The 20,959-nt window shown below is 42.2% G+C and overlaps 2 protein-coding genes across 10 annotated transcripts in view; one reads left to right on the top strand and one right to left on the bottom strand.

Moving 5' to 3' along the window:
* The window catches only part of TRIM67 (tripartite motif containing 67), a 357,821-nt gene that overhangs the window by 208,336 nt on the left and 128,526 nt on the right, over positions 1-20,959 (bottom strand). The window lies entirely within an intron of this gene.
* TTC13 (tetratricopeptide repeat domain 13) overlaps positions 1-20,959 on the top strand; it is a 75,220-nt gene that overhangs the window by 15,494 nt on the left and 38,767 nt on the right. For 5 of the 9 annotated variants that reach the window (XM_082718914.1, XM_082718909.1, XM_082718908.1 and 2 more), the window contains exons 2-6: positions 725-819; positions 4,829-4,904; positions 8,397-8,467; positions 18,439-18,504; positions 20,223-20,315. In XM_082718914.1, coding sequence (XP_082575040.1) covers positions 725-819; positions 4,829-4,904; positions 8,397-8,467; positions 18,439-18,504; positions 20,223-20,315 — 401 coding nt within the window. The remainder of the gene's footprint in view (positions 1-724; positions 820-4,828; positions 4,905-8,396; positions 8,468-18,438; positions 18,505-20,222; positions 20,316-20,959) is intronic. The other 4 variants (XM_082718916.1, XM_082718911.1, XM_082718910.1 and 1 more) reach the window with 1 other exon arrangement.

Below are 20,959 nucleotides of genomic sequence, written 5' to 3'. Positions count from 1 at the left end.
TTGCAGTCCCTAATTAACAATGGTGTAGAGCATCTTTTTTTTTTTTTTTAAGATTTTATTTATTTGACAGAGGGATCACAAGTAGAACAGCAGGTGGCGGTGGGGTAGGCAGGCTCCCCACTGAGCAGAGAGCCCAACGCGGGACTCGATCCCAGGACCCTGAGATCATGACCAGACACCCTTTCTTTGCCCAGTTTTTAATTAGGTTGTCTTTTTCTTGTTGAAATCAGGAGATAATTTATATATTCAGGATACTAGACCCCTTACTTAGTACATACATTCTTTTTTCTTTTAAGATTTTATTTTTAAATAATCTCTATACCCGACATGGTGCTTGGACCTAGAAACCCAAGATCAAGAGTCGTACATTCCAGCCACCTGAGCCAGCTGGGCATCCCTGTACTTATCATTTAACGTTAGATCCCCCTGGCTCGACTTGGGTCTCCCCTTTGTGATTTTTAAAAATCTCTAGTAAGTGCTACGGGGTAGGAGATGTCTACCAAAAGGATCTTATCAACTACTCTATTAATGATTGGTCATGAGGGCATTTGCAAACCACAGAATGTTACACAGCTATAAAGTGGAAGACAAGATGCCCCTTTTAGTGTTTTTTGCTTTGTCCTTAGTTTGGTTTTGAGGATTCTTCACATTATAATTCATGGTTAGACACCTAAGAGCCATACATTTAAGGTGAGGAGAATAACCAGGAATGTTTGCTTTTCAGAGTCCTCCTTTTTGAACTTCCACGACTCAGACTGCGAACCCAAAGGACCACCACCCTGTGACTCATTGCTTTCCCTCAACACTGAAAAGATTCTGGTATGTGTCTTCCATTCATGCCTTCTGGTTTTGTGAACTACAGCACAATGGTACTGCTTTCAAAAGGAGGAGGTCACCTCTGTTTGTCAACTAGGAGTTGGTTGGGTCAGATAAAGATGGGGCATCTGGTATTTAGTCTCATTGAATTATTATGACTTATGCATTGGGTGGTTGATCATTCTAGATTTTTCTAGATCATTCTAGATCTAGATTTTTTACTTTTAAGTTCCAGGAATAAAGGGGGAGATCATGGCAGGATCTTATTTCTAGAAACTTCATGTATTTGAAGGTATCATATATCTTCTTTTTCTAGTCTTTGCCTGTGTGGGAATCTTTTATGTTTTTAATTATCAGTACCAGCCAAACTGTGTAGGAGACCTCGCCACTCCAGCGGTGAGCACTGGGAGCTGTGTAACGCCTTTCTCTGCCTCCCATGGCAGCACATGCGCTCCTCCAGGCTCGCTGCCTTGAGGTGGAAGGCCCTGCTTTTGGCTCACACTTCATTCGGTGAAGCTGAGTGGTTCTTTCGGTGCCCAAGGCTAACATATTTTTTTCTCCAGACCTTTTCCTTCAATATCCATGTAGATACTGTTTGCTTCTTTCGTTTGAAATTTCCCTTTAGGATAGATACTCTTTCTTCTCCAGACAGAGCTTTGCCTTTGCATGTGAGAACTACTGAAAACAGATAGAAATTGCAAGCTAGAGAATGATCAACAGGTTTTACCTAGTTCACTGCTTAGCAGTCAGCCTGATATATGGAAAAACTTCAGTTAGACTGGTGTCAAACCAGAGTGTGCTACCTTGTAAAGTACTGAGTTGGCCATCACTAAAAGCATTTAAGTAGAAATTGGGTAATCCCCACCTTGGGTAGATGATTAGATTCTTAGAATTATTAGGGACCTACCTTCTTATTGACAGGAGTTCAAATATTTTCTATGTGTTGCATTTCTAGTTTAAGATGACACTAGCCAGTAACCTATGGGAGAAAGCTCATCAATCTTGGCCTTTCATTTTCCCTAGGTTGGAAATATGGGAGTCCGACTATTCATTTCTTCATTAATTCTCCAGATATTTATTTTGCACCTATTATGTGCCAGGCGTTGTGCTAAGTAAGTACTGGGAATACCATAGTGAGCTAGCTAGCCTCAGTCCCTATGCTCACGACTCCTAGGCACTAACCCAATAATTACACAAAAGGTAATCTCCCTTAAATTAGGGGGAGCAGGTAGGACACTTTTCAGTAATGGAAACGTAAGCAGGGACCTGACGGTTGGGTTGGAGTTAGTCGCCCAGGGAAGTCGGGCTGTGTGCAGAAACTTCCTTGGTCACAGCTTCTCACCACTGTCCCCGGAGGGTATCGATAGATTTGGGGTCAGAAGTGGGAAAGATTCTGATCAAGAGGTCAGTTTGTCCATACTATACTTTCCTGCCCACTTCTGTCAGGTTTTAATTTCTAATAATATAAAAGCACTTAGCTCAGATAGGCTCCCCAGTAGAGTCTTGATGTTATTTGGTAAATGATTCCTTTTTATGGGATTTCATTTGTGTGGCCTTACCATATCTTTCTGCACAAAGGTTTGGCAAATGGGCGACTCTGCTTGAATACTGGATTTTTTAAAGCACTAAAAGCATTATTCATAGACTCCTTTTCTGGGCTCTTAAGCCATTTATTAAGCAGGAAAATCTTTTACGTCTGTGTGCTTATCTGTGACCATCTGACAAAGAGGAAAGTCTCCTGTCTGGTCACACCCGGAAGTATGCACTGTGATGTCTTCACATGTTGTTAAATCTGCTGGTAGAATTTTCAGATGTTTCATTTTGTCTGGGGTCCTGAATGGGGTGAAGTGAGCATCCTGCTGACCTGGGATGCCCTTCTGGCCTATAGGCTTTAACTCGTGTTCTAACCCCAGAGGTAGCTTCTTCCTGACCTGTCTAACCTACGTATTTTTTTTTAATTTAAATTCAGTGAATTAACATGTAGTGTATTATTAGTTTCAGGTGTAGAGTTCAGTGATTCGTCAGTTGCAAACAACACCCAATGCTCATTACATTATGTGTCCCATCCCCCGCCTCCCCTCCAGCAACCCTTAGTTTGTTTCCTATAGTTGAGAGTCTCCTATGCTTTGCCTTCCTCTCTGATTTCGTCTTGACCCGTTTTATAGGCGTACTAAATACCACACTGTATCTGAACATAGACTAGATTTTGAGAGTACAGGGTGTTTAAATGGAAATGCCTTGTTACTGTTATTTGACTCAGTGAAGCCCAAGGGGCCACAGTTCATTACTGCTAATAAACATCAGTCATTAGCTGAAGAGCACATACAGTAGATGGAAGAGCATCTCATGTAAAATTATTTGGCTAATGTATGCCTGTAGGTATCTACTATGCATTTTTAGAAAGAGGAACTCAGTTAATTGGGATGTCACTGGGTTCTAATCCTGTAGTTTTGCCAAAAGCCACAAATCTTCAATCTCTATCTTAGTTTTTGCTCTCTCTTGTGTGTGTACATGTTTTAATTATGTCTTAGGCGAATCTGGTGTGGAGGAATCACATTAACATGTGCCCTATAACTACGCACATCACAAGTTAGCATCACCAGCTGAATCTTCCGGTGAAGGGACAGCTGTTGTATCAGACATGATTTGTCTCCAAAACAGTACGGAGCCGTCATTATACAGTAGACCAGTACTGCCTATAAAATCACTCCAGTTCCTAAGCGAACTTATTTACTTCGTATTCCCCTGGTTTCCACTCTTGTTTTAGCTTTCCTGCCAAATGTGCGTATGTCTGTATAATTTCTTCGTAGGCAGATTTACTGTCTTCAGTAGGAGGGAGGTGTTCATCTGCTGTGCTTTTTCACTAGAACGGCTTGTTTCTTGGTCAGATTGTGTTGGTCCTTTGGTGGCATCATCTCCGTACAATTTGTAGCTCTTCTATCTAAAATATTTTTAGTTTAAAAAGCGGCATTCTGGGGACGCCTGGGTGGCTCAGTTGGTTAAGCGGCTGCCTTCGGCTCAGGTCATGATCCCAGCGTCCTGGGATCGAGTCCCACATCGGGCTCCTTGCTTGGCGGGGAGCCTGCTTCTCCCTCTGCCTCTGCCTGCCACTCTGTCTGCCTGTGCTTTCTCTCGCTTCTCTCTCTATGACAAATAAATAAATAAAATCTTTAAAAAAAAAAAAAAAGCGGCATTCTGTCATCCAGCCCCATGGGAGGACTGATGGCTAGAATGTGATCTTTGCAACATGATCGAGGTCACTAAATAGTTTCTGCAAACATGGAAGGATTATGAGTCAGCCGGCAGGATGAGTCCCCGTGGAAGTGAAAAGAAACTCTTTCTTAGAAACAGAACCACTGGGGTGCCTGGGTTGCTCAGTCGGTTAAGCACCTGACTCATGGTTTCGGCTCATGTCAGGATCTCAGCGTCATGGGACTGAGCCCTGCTTCGGGCTCTGCGCTCAGCACAGAGTCTGCTTATGTTTCTCTGTCCCTCTCCCTCCCCCTCTGCCACACCCCCACCAATTCCCGCTCTGTCTTTCCCTCTCTCAAATTAAAAAAAAGTCAAAAAAAGAAACAGATCCACTAATGCTAGGGGAGGAAACACATCAGTCACACTACAAGCTATGTGGTACACGTAGCTATGAAGTACACGATCGGTATTTATTAAAGTGAATCTTTTTTTCCATATCAATCCAATGGAGCTTTAATTTTTTTTTTAAAGATTTTATTTATTTATTTGTCAGAGAGAGAGAGAGAGAGAGAGCACAGGCAGACAGAGTGGCAGCAGAGACAGAGAGAGAAGCAGGCTCCCTGCTGAGCAAGGAGTCCAATGTGGGACTCGATCCCAGGACGCTGGGATCATGACCTGAGCCGAAGGCAGCCACTTAACCGACTGAGCCACCCAGGCGTCCCATGGAGCTTTAATTTTTTTAAAAAATGCAGGTCTTCATTTGAAACCTTGTCTTCATCTGCAATAAGCTAAAATGTATGTTCGTCTGTTTTTTTTTCAGAGCCAGGCCAAGTCAATTGCAGAACAAAAGAGATTCCCGTTTGCTACAGATAATGACAGCACAAACGAAGAGCTAGGTGAGATTTCAGTCTGAGGGAGGGGGCATGCCTGGGTCATCTGCCTAGATTTTATGATTCAGTGCCGAGCAGGGAAGCAGGGTCCTGAGGGAGAAAGCACACGGACGTGGTCCTGGCCAGCAGGAGCTGTGTGTTCTTGGGTGGGGCGTTCAGTCCTGTGCGGGTCGGTGCGTTACATGTCAGTATAATAGGAAATAGTGAAAATACGGGGTCTGGAGAAAATGATCAGTAAGAACCTCTGTGTTTCTCTGGACATTAACAATGATGGTAATGGGTCCTTAGGCATGCTTATCATTGATTAAAGGTAACTTGTGTTGTCATCGAACAGGAACAACACAGACATGAAAGCAGAGGAGACTCACACCTACTGCAATCTTCTGTGTAATAAAATAGCCAGGTATAAGTTAATTTTACTGTGGGTGTGGAAAGGTTGAATTCATTCGGATCCGCAGAGGGGTCCTGTAGTTCGTCTTGCTGGGGCCTGTTTTCAAACAGGCTGGTTCCTCCAGGGTCTGATACACACTGGGTGTGCCTTGCCCATTGTTGGGCCAGCTTGCTGTTGAAGGAGTGAAAACAAAATTGAATACAGGACTGAAGAGGGCATCTGGACAGACTTCACAGACGCATTGCTCCTGCCTGGTGGCCTGAAGCACCTTTGGAAATTCTTTTCTATCTGATTTACATGTAATTATTTTATCCTTTCTGTGGCCATGTGCATTTTATATTAAGGCGGAGCACCTCAGGGTGCTTGGCTGGTGCAGTTGGTAGATCTCCCGACTTCTTTCTGATCATGAGTTCAAGCCCCACACTGGACCTAGAGCTTACTAAAAAAAAAAAAATTACTGAGCACTTCTTGTATTGGCTCCTTTGCTCTGTTAGTGCAGATGATTAAGAGTTGACTGTTTTGAAAGTATTAATCAATTTTTGGTGATGTTCTTTGAGTAGGCTCTGAGAATTAATTATCTGTTAAGAAATCAGATTTGTCTTTTCCGAGGTGCCTGGGTTCTGGTCAGCGTCTTCATTTTTTATGTCCTGAATTAAGAGCCCAGGATGTGCCAGGCCTATTCTGTGCTCTAAGACTAATCCTGCTTGACTTCTAGGCCCTAAGCTGCCTTAGGATCTTCCAATCACAATTTTTTTTCCTTGGAAGAGCAGCTTCTGTCAATTTACACGTTGCTAGGAGATGTGGAATTGCTGGATAGTAATGATTTCTGTGAGAGTTCCAGTGCTTTCTTTTTCTTTTTTTTTTTTTTTTAAAGATTTTATTTACTTACTTGACACAGAGAGAGAGATCCCAAGTAGGCAGAGAGGCAGACAGAGAGAAAGGGGGAAGCAGGCTCCCCGCTGAGCAGAGAGCCCGATGCGGGGCTCGATCCCAGGACCCTGGGATCACGACCTGAGCCGAAGGCAGAGGCTTTAATCAGGCACCCCTCCAGTGCTTTCTTTATGTCTTTGGACTTCTACAACAAAATTTAGATCCTAATAGCTATTTTATAGTTTTGCAAGATTTGGATTTTTTTTTTTTAATGAGTACTTTTGCGTTTTTCTCGAAAAAGTGTTTACTTTTAGATAGAAAGATTTGAAAAGTGCATTTGGTTTTATTTAAGTGGACTTCAACAGCCTAGCCATGGAGAACAATTTAAACATGTTCCTAAGTACAGTAATATTTATGCCCTAAAACTATATTCATTTTTATGGGTCACTTATTCATTTGTTTGTTCAGTAGATATTTATACTGCTTATGGGGAGAGAGCTAGGAAAATTCTAAAACTTCAGATCTGAAAGGAATGTAAGAAGATGTCCTAGAAGCTTGTTAAGCAAGACCCAGAAAGAGGTGAGAAGTGGTTGAGGTCGCCATGATCACACCGCTCTTGGCAGAACCCGAGCCCAGATCCTGGCTTTCTGAGAGATGGCCATCTTCCTGCCTTCAAAGAAGGACGCATCTGCGTTTCCATCCCTGTTTATGTGATCATCCAGAAATTCAAACCGTTTTTGCCATCTAGCCCAGCACACAGCAGTTTCAGTACAGACTTGATTTATTTCAGGGGAGTGTGTTAGGGGAGGTCCCAGAGCAGGCAGCCTGGGTCCTTTGTCTCCCTTCAGTCGTGTTCAGCTGTACTGTGCTTCATCTGCTTGTCTTTGAACAGGGATAAGAGCTGTACCTGCCTCCCTGCGATCATTACTACATGGAAATGGACAGAGTGCCACGCACACACGTGTCACACTTATTTTGACTGCTCATGTTCCTGGCCCCCCCACCAGAAGTGTCTCTGTTCTTCTTGTTCTCTGAGGCATCTGAATGGGATCCATTCGTATCATTCCAAATATGAATTTGACCTTAATTTTATCTTTTTAAACAAATTGTGACAAAACCAGCCCTCTTTAGTTTGAAGAATGCCCCCAAAGCTGTTGTCTTATTATGACATTCAGTGCTTCTGAAGTTTATTTTTCTCAGGTTAGTTTTGGGGACACTCTAAGTCTCTTTCTGCATGGAATGTTTTTACTCCTTTTGACTCTCAGGACATTTCAGCTCTTCACGCCAGTAAGAAGTTTTAGTTGTCTGTCCCCTTGAACACCTCTTGGGTTCTAGGACTGGAGTCTTGGGATAAAGGCTTTTTTTTTGTGAAGAAATATGATCAAAATAGTATTGTGTTGAGTGAGGAATACAGTTTTTTCGGGGATATTTGGAGATTTAAGGAGTTAGGGTAAATTTTATATATGAAAAGTAATCTAGATTACCAATAATATAATAATGTAATATAGATGGAATGTAATCTAGACTGCCAATAATTTATTGCATTTTGGACAGGTGAAAAAATTTAGTTTATCTATTGCTGTGTTTTAAGAGGTTGTCATGGCTCGAATTTCAAAATACCAGTTACTGACACCATTTGATCAGAAACTGTGTATTCATCTTTAGTGTATATTTTGAGTAGTGTTTGACTGTATTTTGAACAGAAGAGGTAGGAAAAAGACCACTATTGCACTGCGCTGGTGTGAATTACGCATTCTCTTAATATGTATTAATTTGAGCCTCCGCTTTTGTAACTCAGTCACTGGCAGTAAGTTCAGCACCCCTAGAGGCTAAGATCTGTGGTGCTGTTTGGGTATTTCTTGGAACTGTCGCAGTAAAATCACATTGCCATGTTCTGGACTTATTCAGGCTCCTCACTAGCTCTTCTGATAGATCGAGAGGAAACATCACAAAGGTTATTTGTATTTGAGAGTGATGGACCCAGAAAAAGATAATTACTTCTTGTAGGCAATGTTTTATAGATGGCTTTAATAATTTAATTCTTGAGAGCACTGGAAGACTGATAGCAGGTGCCAAGTGGTGGAAGCATTCAAGTACATCTTATTAACTTCCCGGTTTTCTTTAACTACTTCTGGTCCTCGGAGCTGCCTGTTAGGACTCGGCAAAGAATTTATTTACTGATTCTGCTCGGCGAGCCTTCATTCTTTCCTTTCATATTTTTGTATTTTGTTTCATAGCTATTGCTTACGTGTTGATTGGCAGTGGACTCTATGATGAAGCGATAAGACATTTTTCAACAATGCTTCAGGTAATTTTTCTTCTTAATTATGAAATTTCAAGTTGATGGTTACGACAGAAATACAGACATATGCATGGCTAGAGTCTGCAAGAATGTATTGCTTTTAGGATCATAGAAGAAGGTAAAGGAAATCAGCCCTGACTGAGCACTTTGTTGGCGCAGGCCTTGAAACGGTGCTCTCATTTAATCTTTGCAGTATTAACTTTATTTTAAATGAGGAAAATGAGATCAAAGGAGATGAAGCAATTTGCTCATTGTCTCCACACCGCCCCCCCCCCCACCACCAAACCATCAGCTGGAAGACAGGGGACGCAAGTGCAGTTTAAAAGAAAAAAACCAAAAACTAGCTTAGTTCACTTTCCTCTCTACCATGCTATCTCCCATAAAACGTGGATGGTGGAAGTTCCTGGACATCCATATGTTTACTTTCCGTGCAGGAGCTGATCTGCATGGTTCCACTCATGGATTTGTTTCTCACCAAAGTGTAACTGTGGGACTCTTCAGCAGAAGTACTGACCCTTTCCTGATGGATGGCTGCTTTAAAAATGCATAAATTAAGATAAAAGGCTTGAACAAAGGTCTAAGAGTTGCAGGGGAGACCCGTAATGTAGCCTAACATTGTTGGCCTTATACCCCTTATCTTTATTTAGCTGTGTTCTTGTGGAGCAGACCATTATCGATACATTGTCGATAAGTCTGTACAGTAGACTACAGTGAAGAAATGTGACCTTTAGAGTTGAAGATACCCATGTTCTAATCCCCTGTACTGGTTGTTTGCAAGTTATTTTACCTCCTGGCTCATGGAGATAATAACTATAACCTCCAAAACTATTCTTGTTAGGTTTTTTTTTTTTTAAGATTTTATTTATTTATTTGGCAGACAGAGATCACAAGTAGGCAGAGAGGCAGGCAGAGAGGGAGGGAGAAGCAGACTCCCTGCCAAGCAGAGAGCCCAATGTGGGGCTCGATCCCAGGACCCTAAGATCATGACCTGAACTGAAGGCAGAGGCTTTAACCCACTGAGCCACCCAGGCGCCCCTCTTGTTAGGTTTAAATGAGATATTCTACAAAGTCCTTAGTACCTAATGCCTGGCACATAATAAGTGCTCAGTTAATTTTAGCTCCTCAAAGCACCGTTCTAACAAATTCCTGTTCATAGAACAAACAGATAATTTACAATCCAGCAGGTAAAATTCATTTAAAAATATTAATTTTTAAATTCCTGCTCTACTTTTTTTTCTTTAAACATAGAATTAATTATATTGACAATTCTGTCTTTGTTCCCAAAAAAAGTCACAGAGATAGTTTTAGGGATGACTTCAAAGTCCCCAGATCCAAACAGTTGTGTGTTTGAGTGCTTGTATGGAATGACAGTCTTCAGCAGTGTTTAAAGTATGAAGGGTAGATTCTTAGTAGTTTTACAAATCACCTTTCTGGTAGGCATTGCAGTACTTAAAAAGGTAAGCAAGCACTTCACACAATTAACACTCGGCCCTGGTTTGGCAGGGAGGTTTTGGTACATTTATAGGAGAAATGTTGGTTAATGTATGGCAACTAATAGCAGAAAATGATGAGAACTTGCCAATATATTATCAGTGCATTCAACTTTTTAAAAAATATTATCGTTGCAGTTGAAGGCAATATAACAATGTTAAAGAAAGAACCCTAAATAAAAATTTTCCTAATTCTGCCACTCTACCATTATTGAAGTTTTTTGCTTTTGACCTTTTCAAAGTATGCATTTGTGCTTCGTAATTTGAATGTCTACTATTTTGTATTACTTTTCCACTGGAGTTTATACTGTAAATTTTTCTCAGTATTTCTAATCTTATGCTTTTAATAGCTCTGTACTGTCCCTCGTGTTGTCCGTTTATTGTAAAACTTCTTTCTCTTGCAACTGCATTCAGAAAGTAGGTCAGAATTTCTCTCTTTGTGCCAAGAAAAGGTCTTAATATTGAAATTTGATAGATCATGTTCATCAGTCTGCAATACAATGGGTTGCTTTCAAGTGGGAAATTTCTCTTTGAGAATGTGTGGTTCATAAGGTAGGACTCCTTTTCTGCTTGATGTAAGCTGTTGACGGGGCAGGAGCAGAGGATGGGGAGCAGCCGAAGTTCAAATACTTCCGGCCCACAGAAGACAGACTGGGCGACCACTTAATAACATATTTTGATGAAGAACCAAGAGTGCCTTTTTCTGTCCTGCTGGTGCTTTTCTTAGATTTCTGTTTTCTCTCCTTTTATTTTGGTACTTCGCAGCCTTTTCCACATCATGACACAGGTAGATAATCCTGTTTGCATCACCTTGGGAGTAAACACAGGACCAAATTTAGACGCATCTGGATGGAGCTCAGTGAAAATTTGTCACATTTTCTTTGTGTTATATAACTATATATATATTATATATAATAAAGATTGATAAAATACACTAAAATTCTTTTCAAAAAATTTAATTTTTTAGGGGCGCCTGGGTGGCTCAGAGGGTTAAGCTTCTGCCTTCAGTTCAGGTCATGGTCTCAGTCCTGGGATCGAGCCCTGCATCAGGCTCTCTGCTCAGCAGGGAGCCTGCTTCCCCCACTCTCTCTGCCTGCTTCTCTGCCTACTTGTGATCTCTCTTTCTGTCAAATAAATAAATAAAATATTTTTTTAAAATTTAATTTTTTAGATTTTTATTTATTTGTCTGTTTGATAGAGAGAACATGAATAGGGGGAAGGGCAGAGGCAGAGGGAGAAGCAGATTCCCACTGAGCGAGGAGCCCAATGAGGGACTCGATCCCAGGACCCCAGGATCACACCCTGAGCTGAAGGCAGACGCTTAACTGACTGAGCCACCAGGTGCCCCTGTTCAAAAATTTTAATAAGAAACTCAGTCCTGTTTTTCCAGGACTGAGGTTTTATGTTCAAAAGTGATGCACATGATTTCTATTTAAGAGCTTTCCATTTTCATCGAATTCTTGATAGCCGATCTCATCAGGAAACCGCACAAGTAGGGGGTAGCAGGTGTCCGAAGAAGAGTTAGTGTTCTTTCCCCAGTTGACCAAAACTCCTTTTCGTACCATGAATCAGATTTTGCAGAAGTCAGTCTCTTCGGGTTGTATTTCAAAAGCACGAGACTTCTTTACATCTGACTGCACTTCCTTTTCTTTCACGGGCAAATGCAGTGGAACTCTTTCTTGCGGTAATGACATAGGTTTTTGTCCCAGCATTGCTTTTCCATGGCCCGGGTTCAGGAGAGCAGTTTGCTATCACCCTGCAGCCTTGCCCTCTTTGTCCTAGGACTGGCCCAAGTACCACTGCAGAGCCCGCCACCACCGGGTGTCCTCCTGTTGCTTGTGGGGCCCACACACCTGCTGATACTCTTGATCTGTAAGCCAGCCGGTGGTCTCTAGCAGCTCTGCAGTGGCAGCCCCTGGTACACAAACTTTTCAGGGTTTTTGAGTTCACATATGCTTGATAAAACTTATCTTTCGGACAGCCCAGGAACTCCAGTATGCCGCAGCATACCTCATGGGACCATGAGGGCTTGGCTTGTATTAGAGTCACCATTTTTACAACATCGTTTAGTGTGACATTGGGATCTGTGCGTGAGGGCTGCCTAGAATTCCAGAATGACCTTCTGCTGTAAAGCTCTGAAACCTTCCTTTTGTCTTAGCTGTACCACGAGGAGCAAACTCAGACGATATATCCCCGGTCTCTGCTGTTGTGAGCTGTGTTTGAGTAGTTATTTAACTACGGGATATGTGGTACATGTATAAAGGAAACAGAAATGCTCCTCAGGGTTTCTCACTGAACACAGCTTCAAGCGTAATAGATGTGTCAGACTGCACTGAAAACTTGTGATTGAAAAGCTTGTGCATTTGTGTTGTCTATACATCACTGTCCTTCCTCTGGTGTCCGTGCAGTGACAAAGGTGCTCTGGGAAAGCGGGACATTCCCCAGCTGCCATGCTGCTTTGGTCCCCAGGCAGGGCTTGGTAACATTAGTGGTGCAAAAATTGACTGAGGCCTTTGTTATTAATTGTGGGAACTTGAGCTCATCTGATTTGGGTAGAACTGAATTCATAAAAGTGTTTGTTTATTATTTTACATCAGCAGACAAAATGTGAACTTACCTCTGCATTCGATCTGTAAACATCCTTCTTGTAATTAGGTGCGTGGGTCTGCCAGTTGGGCAAACCTGACTCCTCATTGCCAGTGCTTTGCAGGGGCTCGCTTGAGTTCATTTGTCTTCGATTCTGTGACTTTTGAATTTTAATCAAAAAGCCAGCCTTGCTGGTCGAAAAATAAATATTTGTAAAATTTAAGTCACTGTGTAAAAGGTATAATGAGGACAGTAAATGAGACCTTTTTGAATGTAAAAAGATCGATGTCTTGGGAAATGAGACATCTAATGGACATGACTCCAATAAGGTAACTATTGTATTATACCATGATTTTGCATTTGCATAAAGTAGGTAAGATTGGAAGATTAAAATACTAGTTTTCATTTAAATCATTTAAAATTCTGAGCACTGGGTGTGGTGCATAAACAATGAATCTTGGAACACTAAAAAAAGATAAAATTATAATATTGAAAAATTTCTGAACACTTGATAAAATGTAAATATTGTTAGATGTATATACTCAAAAAGTATTTTTGAAAAATGGATATTCCGAGCCCAATTTGCTTTTAGAAATAGACACTGGATTTTATTTGAAAGTATAGTTCATTATGACATTTCATAAAGAGTTTTGACTTCTTGTTAACATCCAAAGCCGATGACAGATAAAATAAAGTAATAAAGCTGTATCAATCAAGGAAAGTAATAAAATCCACCATCTACATTTAGGAACCCTTATCACTAGATTACGACTGAGATAACAACCACAGCAATCCTTTACAGATCTTTCTCTGATTTAGGTTTTCTTATTCCATTTATTCTTTCTTTTGAGAACATTTTTTCAACAGCATAGGACGTATCATTTACTGTTGTTGTTAAATAATAGATTTTATTTCTTTTCCTGGTTGATGCGACTTGTTATCTGTCACTGGCGGAATGGAAAGGCGCTGCTGTGGTCATGATGAGACCACGTTGGGGGGATCGGGAGGCCACTATAGGGTCATGGTAGGCTCTCGGCCGGGAGGGGGCCACACGTAGAACCCCCCGAGCTGAAATGATGATGGCTGAGCACAGGAAGTTATCAGTGTTCAGATATTTTGACTGTTGCAAAGTTGTGAATGGCTGTTTCCTAAAGGTTTAACATTTTGTCCAGCAAAGTGAAGGCACCCCTGGGGCACACCGTCATATACCTTTGCCTTATGGAAGCCCGGATCTGGCTCTTCACCAATGACTACCCCGTCGTTTCTGTCCAGGTCGTCTGCTTGCTTCTCCTGTGAGAAGGGCAGGCCAGGCTGAGCTGACTTCAATCTGACAGTCTTTAACATGCATCGAGATCTCCTCAGTCGCCTTGGAAATGGCCCTTGTCTGTGGCTGACTAGGAACTGTTATATATGACACTTCACGTGTCAGACACTGTGCTGGAGGCCGCAGAGCCAAACATGACAAGACATTGCCTCAATATTGTGTGCCCGTGGGTGACAAGAGTGCAAATGCAAAATAACGAATAATAAGAGAACTACCTTAATGGAATTCTAGCCATTAAGAGGTTCCAACTCAACTGCGTGCCCTCCCCGGATCCCTGCAAACCCCGACCATAAGTGAGAGAGGATTCTCGTCAGGCTCCAGAGTTGCCCACCTCAGTGGGTGGCATGCTCTCTGCGGCGTGCATGAGTCCCCCTGCTCCGCACATCTGTATGCTGCTTCCTTCAGCATCCCCTCCATCCGGACACCTTCCAAGTACCCCTGACGTCCATCCACTTCTCCTGGCTTGGCTCAAACCCCAGCCAGGCCACTGCTAGCTGCCAGGTGACTGGCACAGCCCTGTTAACTGCCTCATCACTTCATACCCTTCGCATACATGCACGCCATCCATTCACGGGCACTTGAAACACACACACACCTTGCTGTTGCTTTTAGGTTAAAGAGTAAAGTCCTTACTAAGGTCCCTGCCTGCCTCTTCAGCCTTGTCTTGGGGCAGATCCTATGCTCCCTGTTTGTCTTGGGCCGCCTCTGCCTGGACCAGCTGCTCTGAGCTTCCCTCACCCCCGACACAGTTGAGCTCGGTACTTCTCAGGGAAGCCCTCCTAACCGTGTCTAATCTTCATGCCATTTTCCAAAGGTACCATTTACCACTACAGCACTTACTGCAGATGTTAACTTTGCATTTGTATTTGTGATTCTCTGGCTGTGCTCCAAAAAGACAAGAGTCTTGCCTTCTGTCTTGTTTTTGCTTACTATAGTATTTCTAGCATGTGGAACCGGACATGGTAATAACTGACCCTAAGTAAATATTTGTTGACTGAGTGACTAATGTCTGTACAACATACAGACATTAGGAACCGAGGAACCGAGGCCTATTTACCTAGGAACTGAGGCCTATTTACCTTTCAGGAGAGTCTGGAAGGAGTCAGAGGAGAGGTAGTGTTGGAGCTGAGGCTGCAGGTGGATATTCTAGGCAGGTGGGCTGTGCCCTGAGCCAGGGAGAGCGTGTTGTGTCCAGAGAGCTGTGAAGTAGTGCTGATTTCTAGAGTATGAAGTATGGGTGGAAAGTGGAAGGAGATGAGATGCAACTGTAAGGCAGGAAAATGATCAGTATTTTCTACAAAAGCATTTAGATGTAACCTCATTGTTTTTCCAATTGTGAGTTGCAACCTTTTTAGTAGGGGCTGAAATTGATTGGCAAGTGAAGACTAGTGCTTTTCAAAAAGTGAAATACACTAGAATAGAAAATAGGCTGCAGTGTAAATAGTAAGACTAGGTTTGACTTAGTGCTCCTGATGTGTGTGTGTGTGCGTGCATTATGTACATATATATGTGTGTGTACTGGGTTACAACGTAAAATGAGTTTTACCGTGGGTTAGAGTAAAAACGTGTTTGAATGGGGCTGTTGGAGGTGTTGCAGAGCCAAGGAATAATTCATCCAGGGTGACTTGATCGAACATCATTGTTAGGTGACTCTTAGTGTGGGTCTGGAGACTGGACGGGAGGAACAGGAACGTGGTTAAGATGGTTGCAGTAGTATAAGTGGGTGAGGGAGGAGTCCAATAGGGCAGTGCATTGGGAGGGGGAGAGGCAGCAGGTGCATTGAGACTGCTGGGATCTCCTGAGTAGGCATGTCAATGGGGAGATGAGGATGACCCTCCCTCACCTAGTGGCTGGCTCTGGCCATGGGGTGTATGTAGATGCCCCTTCAATAAAAGAACTGTTTATTTAGGTTTGTTAGGTACACTTTTTCCCGATATACCCCTTGGTCATCATAAATTTTTTTTTGTTTTAGGAGGAAAGCTTCTTAGGTAGTCTATTTTGAGACGTTACAAATTTGAGAGGAGGTGTTCCCCTCACTAGAGAATGTCTTCCATGTGGGCTCACTGCCCCCTGCCCCAACCTGGACGAGGGGCTTCTGGGCACTCTTCTGTCCCCTGGCAGGTGCTACTGCTGTGGAAACACATGAAGCCAGTCTTCACTTTGTTTTGTGATCGGGTCGCTGTTTTTCCTGCTCCTCCTCTCCCTCTGTACCCGTATCCCTCTCCTTCCAAACGACATCCTCTGCCTTTTTTTTTTTTCCCAAGCCAGGAAGGATATTTAAAATGTTTTAAAGTGTTATCTCTGTGTGGCAGAATGATTAGTTGCCCTTTACCTTCTTTTTTGTGCTTTTCTTCATTTTCTAAATTTTCTAATAATTTATAATAGATATTCCAACTACTTATTTGGATAAAATTTTTATTTGTGCTAACAATTTCTTTTATATGGTGTGTATTACTTAAAACATCTTTTTTCTGATTACGAATGTATGCATGTTTGTTTTAAGCCATGAAAAGGCATACAGCAGTGTAGTGAGTAGAATGGGAACACATCTAGCAATCTCACTCCCAACAGAAAATTACCGTTAGTGTTTTAAAGCCCTTTTTTATGTATATGTACTCACCCACACAATCATGTATAAGTATTATTCATAAAATTGCTGTTCCTCTGTAGTTCTATTAGCTTGTGCTTTTTTGCCTTTTATACCAATCATGTGTAAGTTCTAGATCACAACTCTGAAGAGAACTGTGTAGGGCCAGGGCAGTGACCGAAATGAGCAAAGTACATTGCCATGACCTAGAGGTGATGGGTGACGGGTGGGCTTCCGGTACGCAGATGAATGCACACCCCTCATCTAAGGAGGCGGCCAGTACTTAGCTCTAGTTGTTTTTTCTTTTTTCATTCAAGAATGCAAAAATGTGGGCTTATCTTTGTTGCATATTTGGATTTTTCAAGAAAAGTTAGAGATCTGTAATTGCTTACTTAAATTTTTCTGATTTTTGTACATGATGGGCTGGTCTGCTGGCCAGGCTGGGGCCAGTGATGCATCCGTCTGCCCCTTGCTACAGGTGTACTGGATTCTGTTTAGTCTTTTGTTTTCCAGTATATGGCATCTTCTCCTCTATTCCGTCTCATCCACTCATCATTGAGGTTGATGTGTCTTTTTCTGCAGTGTGGGCAGACTCCGTCTGTCAGATTTGCAACTTAATGGTAGATTGATTAGTCTATAAAATGCCTCATCTGGTACTGTTCTATGAGAGTCTCTTTTCTTATTGTTGTTTTTTTTTTAAAGATTTTATTTATTTTTGCGTGCATGCTTATGCATAAGCAGAGGGAGAAGCAACCTTCCCGCGGAGCGGGAGCCCGATGTTGGACTCTGTCCCAGGATCCAGGGATCACGATCTGAGCCGAAGGCAGACACTTACCTGACTGAGCCACCCCGGTGCCCCTGTTCTGTTAGATTCCTTAGCAGTGTCAGGAATTTTACCCCCGAATGTATAGCCAGAGGCTGCTCAGTCTTTTTTTCTTAAATATAGGGGAAGGCTTCAGGGAAGCGGTAGAAATTGCAGAGGCTAAATGTAGAGGAGAGGCATCTCCCTCAGGAGGAGGGACGGCTCATACCACCTGTTAGGGGAGGTAGTGGCGGGGCAGCGGGCCCTGTCCTTGGGCCGGAGGGCGATTTTGTCTAGTCCATCTGGGGCAGTCTGCAGGAAGGGTCTGATTCCTGTTCTGACGCACAGTGTAAACAGACTGGAATGGACGTCTTTCTTGTTGCTCAATGGGGCAGGCACTGAGAGGTTCTTCCCTTTTCAGATTATTTCATGACTGGGAAGGGGAAAAACCAGGAAGAGGCACTACCTAGCACTTCACTCCTTACTTCCTTCCTTGAGCCTCCGTTTCCCCTGTGAGACATGATCTCGGATGCTGCTGGTCATAGAGTTTTTGGAAGGATTGCATTTTTTTTTAATTTTTAAATTTTTTATAAACATATAATGTATTATTAGCCCCAGGGGTACAGGTCTGTGAATCACCAGGCTTACACACTTCACAGTACTCACCATAGCACATACCCTCCCCAATGTCCAACACCCCACCACCCTCTCCCTCCCCACCTCCCCCCAGCAACCCTCAGTTTGTTTTGTGAGATTAAGAGTCTCTTATGGTTTGTCTCCCTCCTGATCCCATTTTGTTTCATTTATTCTTTTCCCACCCCCCAAACCCCCACGTTGCATCTCTACTTCCTCATATCAAGGAGATCATATGATAGTGGTCTTTCTCCGATTGGGGAGGATTGCATTTTAGATGAGATGACCATGTGACAGAAGCTAATGCAGGGCTCCCTAATATTGGTTCTCTGTATTATTTTTTCAGTGCAAAACTCTTATTACGTGTCTCATGCAAACGACCTTCAAGAACACATCTTCTGGTTGGGGACTGTGCGTGTCCACGTATGTGTGGTGGCAGCGTAAAGTAGAGCTTGTCACTTGGGGCATTAACGTGCTTTAAGCAGAAACTGATTTTTTTGTTTTGTTTTGTTTTGTTTATAGTTTTTGACGTGTTTCTGTTTTGGTCTGACTTAGGAGGAGCCTGATCTGGTTAGTGCAATTTATGGCCGAGGGATAGCCTATGGAAAGAAGGGACTACATGTGAGTATGGAATAGCTCCGTTTGCCATAGTGCCTCCATGACCTGACCCGGACCAGGGTTCCGACAGAACCACTCCCTGTTCATTGAGCTCTGATGGACATGAAGTGGTGTCACGCCAGTTCCCAGATGAGAAAATGGCAGGAGACAATGTACTCAGGATCCCATGGCTAGGAAGGGTGGGGGGTGGGACTGGCGATCTCTATCCAGGGCTTCTGGAAGTCAGTCTCGCCATACTTTCTACTCCCAAAAGGACAGCCTTTGCCAGCCTAAACTTTATTTGGTGATGAGCTGGACCTAGACTGAGGAAAGGGTGAGACTTTGACTGAATATCTAAGAAATATTAATTGGTAAAAATGGAGTCTAGCATATATAGCTCAGTAAGACTTACAATTTTGTTTCTTTCACAATTTTTAAAGGTCGAATAAAAGAACAAAAGGGTTTTTTTTGTTTGTTTTTGTTTTTTGGTAAAATTTATTTTTATTTCTTATCATATATGATACTTACCCTGGCCAGATAAGTATATTGTTGTAGCCTACATCTCCTTATTTCTCTGGGGGAATATGGGGGAAAGGTTATAATAAATTTATATTTTAAAAGATTTTATTTACTTGAGAGAGAGAGAGAGCACATAAGTGGGTAGAGAGATGGAGGGAGAAGCAGACTCCCCGCTGAACAGGGAACCCAATGGTGGGCTCTTCCCGGGACCCTGGGTTCATGACCTGAGCAGAAGGCAACCACTCACCTGACTGAGCCACTCAGGTGCCCCAATATAATAAATATATTTTACTCAATAAGGCACCGTAGTATAAAAAGGAAGATTCCCTGAGATTATGTAGTAAATAATAAAATAGTTTAAGATTCAAATCTCCATATTTACAGTCTAGAACATTATACATGAACTTTTCTGTTGTCTTACTGTGTATTAGAAATATTCAAATAAAATGATGATTGAGAAAGAAACATCACTTTTGTGTCTTCGCCAATTTAAAAAAATTCTACTAATCAGGTTCTGGCCCATTGGAGAGATTTTATATAGTATTTGTATAATTCTGAGACATAGAGGACTGAGAACAAGCTCAGATTTGGGGATAACAAAGGTGGTAGGAAGTGAGAACATCAGTAAATGACAGAAGTCGACCTACTAAAGGTCAGAGATAAGATGCTTCCTAATTCTCATTTGTAATATTATATCTCAACATGAAATTTGCTTGTATCTTTAATGTGTTTCTAATGTAAAAGTAACATACTCCTATTTTTAATATAAGAATAACATGCAGATTTTAAAGTGAACTTATGTAGACTTGCTAAGGTGTAGGTGTGTGGGCTTAGGGGTTTTGGTCAACACTGACTCGGCCCTGTGCTGCTCCCACACCTCCACTGGTCAGCATTGTTCTGCATGCTGGTGTCCATCCATATCCTCATCCCTCGAAATTCATTGATTTGGTTTTAAAATAGGTTAAATTTAGAAAATGTCCTACCAGCAGTGGAACTTGTGATATGTGACCAGGTCTAACGGGCTGTTGATGGGCAGGTAGACTCGAGTGAGTTAAATAATTATAACTTACTTAAACCAGCAGATCTTTTGTACAGAAGCGAAGTTCCTTTTTATTTCTAAATACGTAGTTATATCGTGACTAAATTATTAGTTTTTTCAGAAAAACTATTCAACCTGGTTTTGAGGAACAGTGTATCTCATACTGAGCTAATACCTTTTCAAGGACATTAAGAACGCTGAGCTTGCTCTGTTCGAACTGAGCCGAGTAATTACCTTGGAACCAGATCGTCCAGAGGTATTTGAACAGCGAGCAGAAGTGAGTGTGGTTTTCTTTTTCCCTCTGTCATTATTGGACTAGAATCTCGGAATTTTTTTTCCCCTTTATCTTATTACTTGTAAATTTTAAAGCTCCCTGATACCTATTGTGTTTTCCTCCATAGGTACTGAATGCCTTTAAACATGGTTGAAATTACTAGAAACTATGGGCTGGGTGGTACTCCCAATTTAACGCTTAATAGTAATATTTAGTATAAAAATATGTGGTTATGACATGTGCCACTGTCAGTGTTCACTGAAAAATATATCACACATCATGTTTGCCATGTGTATATATGACGTATTTTAGCAAAACTCTATGACAGTATGGTCAAAATGAAATTCATAACCACTGGAAGTGTGCACGTATGTGTGTGAGCGTGCATGTGCGTGTGTGTGTTTACGCTTACGTATACTTCTTGTGAGATGTGCATAGAGACGTAGATAGGTAAGGGTGACCACAGCCGGTCTTTGAGGGAACTTAGGACTTGAGGGGGAGACAGAGGTAACGCGGTGAAGATACCAGGTAACATTTGTGACAGGAGACACGAAGAGGAGGTGCTTCTTCAGGGACAGAAAGGCGTACCTGTGGGGGCCTGGGGGAGTGCTGGCAGGGGCAGGTGTGGGTGTGTCTGCAGAGGCCTC

Source organism: Mustela nivalis (genome assembly GCF_964662115.1).
Source record: "Mustela nivalis genome assembly, chromosome: 2".
NCBI lineage: Eukaryota > Metazoa > Chordata > Mammalia > Carnivora > Mustelidae > Mustela > Mustela nivalis.
The sequence above is the reverse complement of the archived record's forward strand: the minus strand, read 5'-3'. Positions and strand labels throughout refer to the sequence as shown.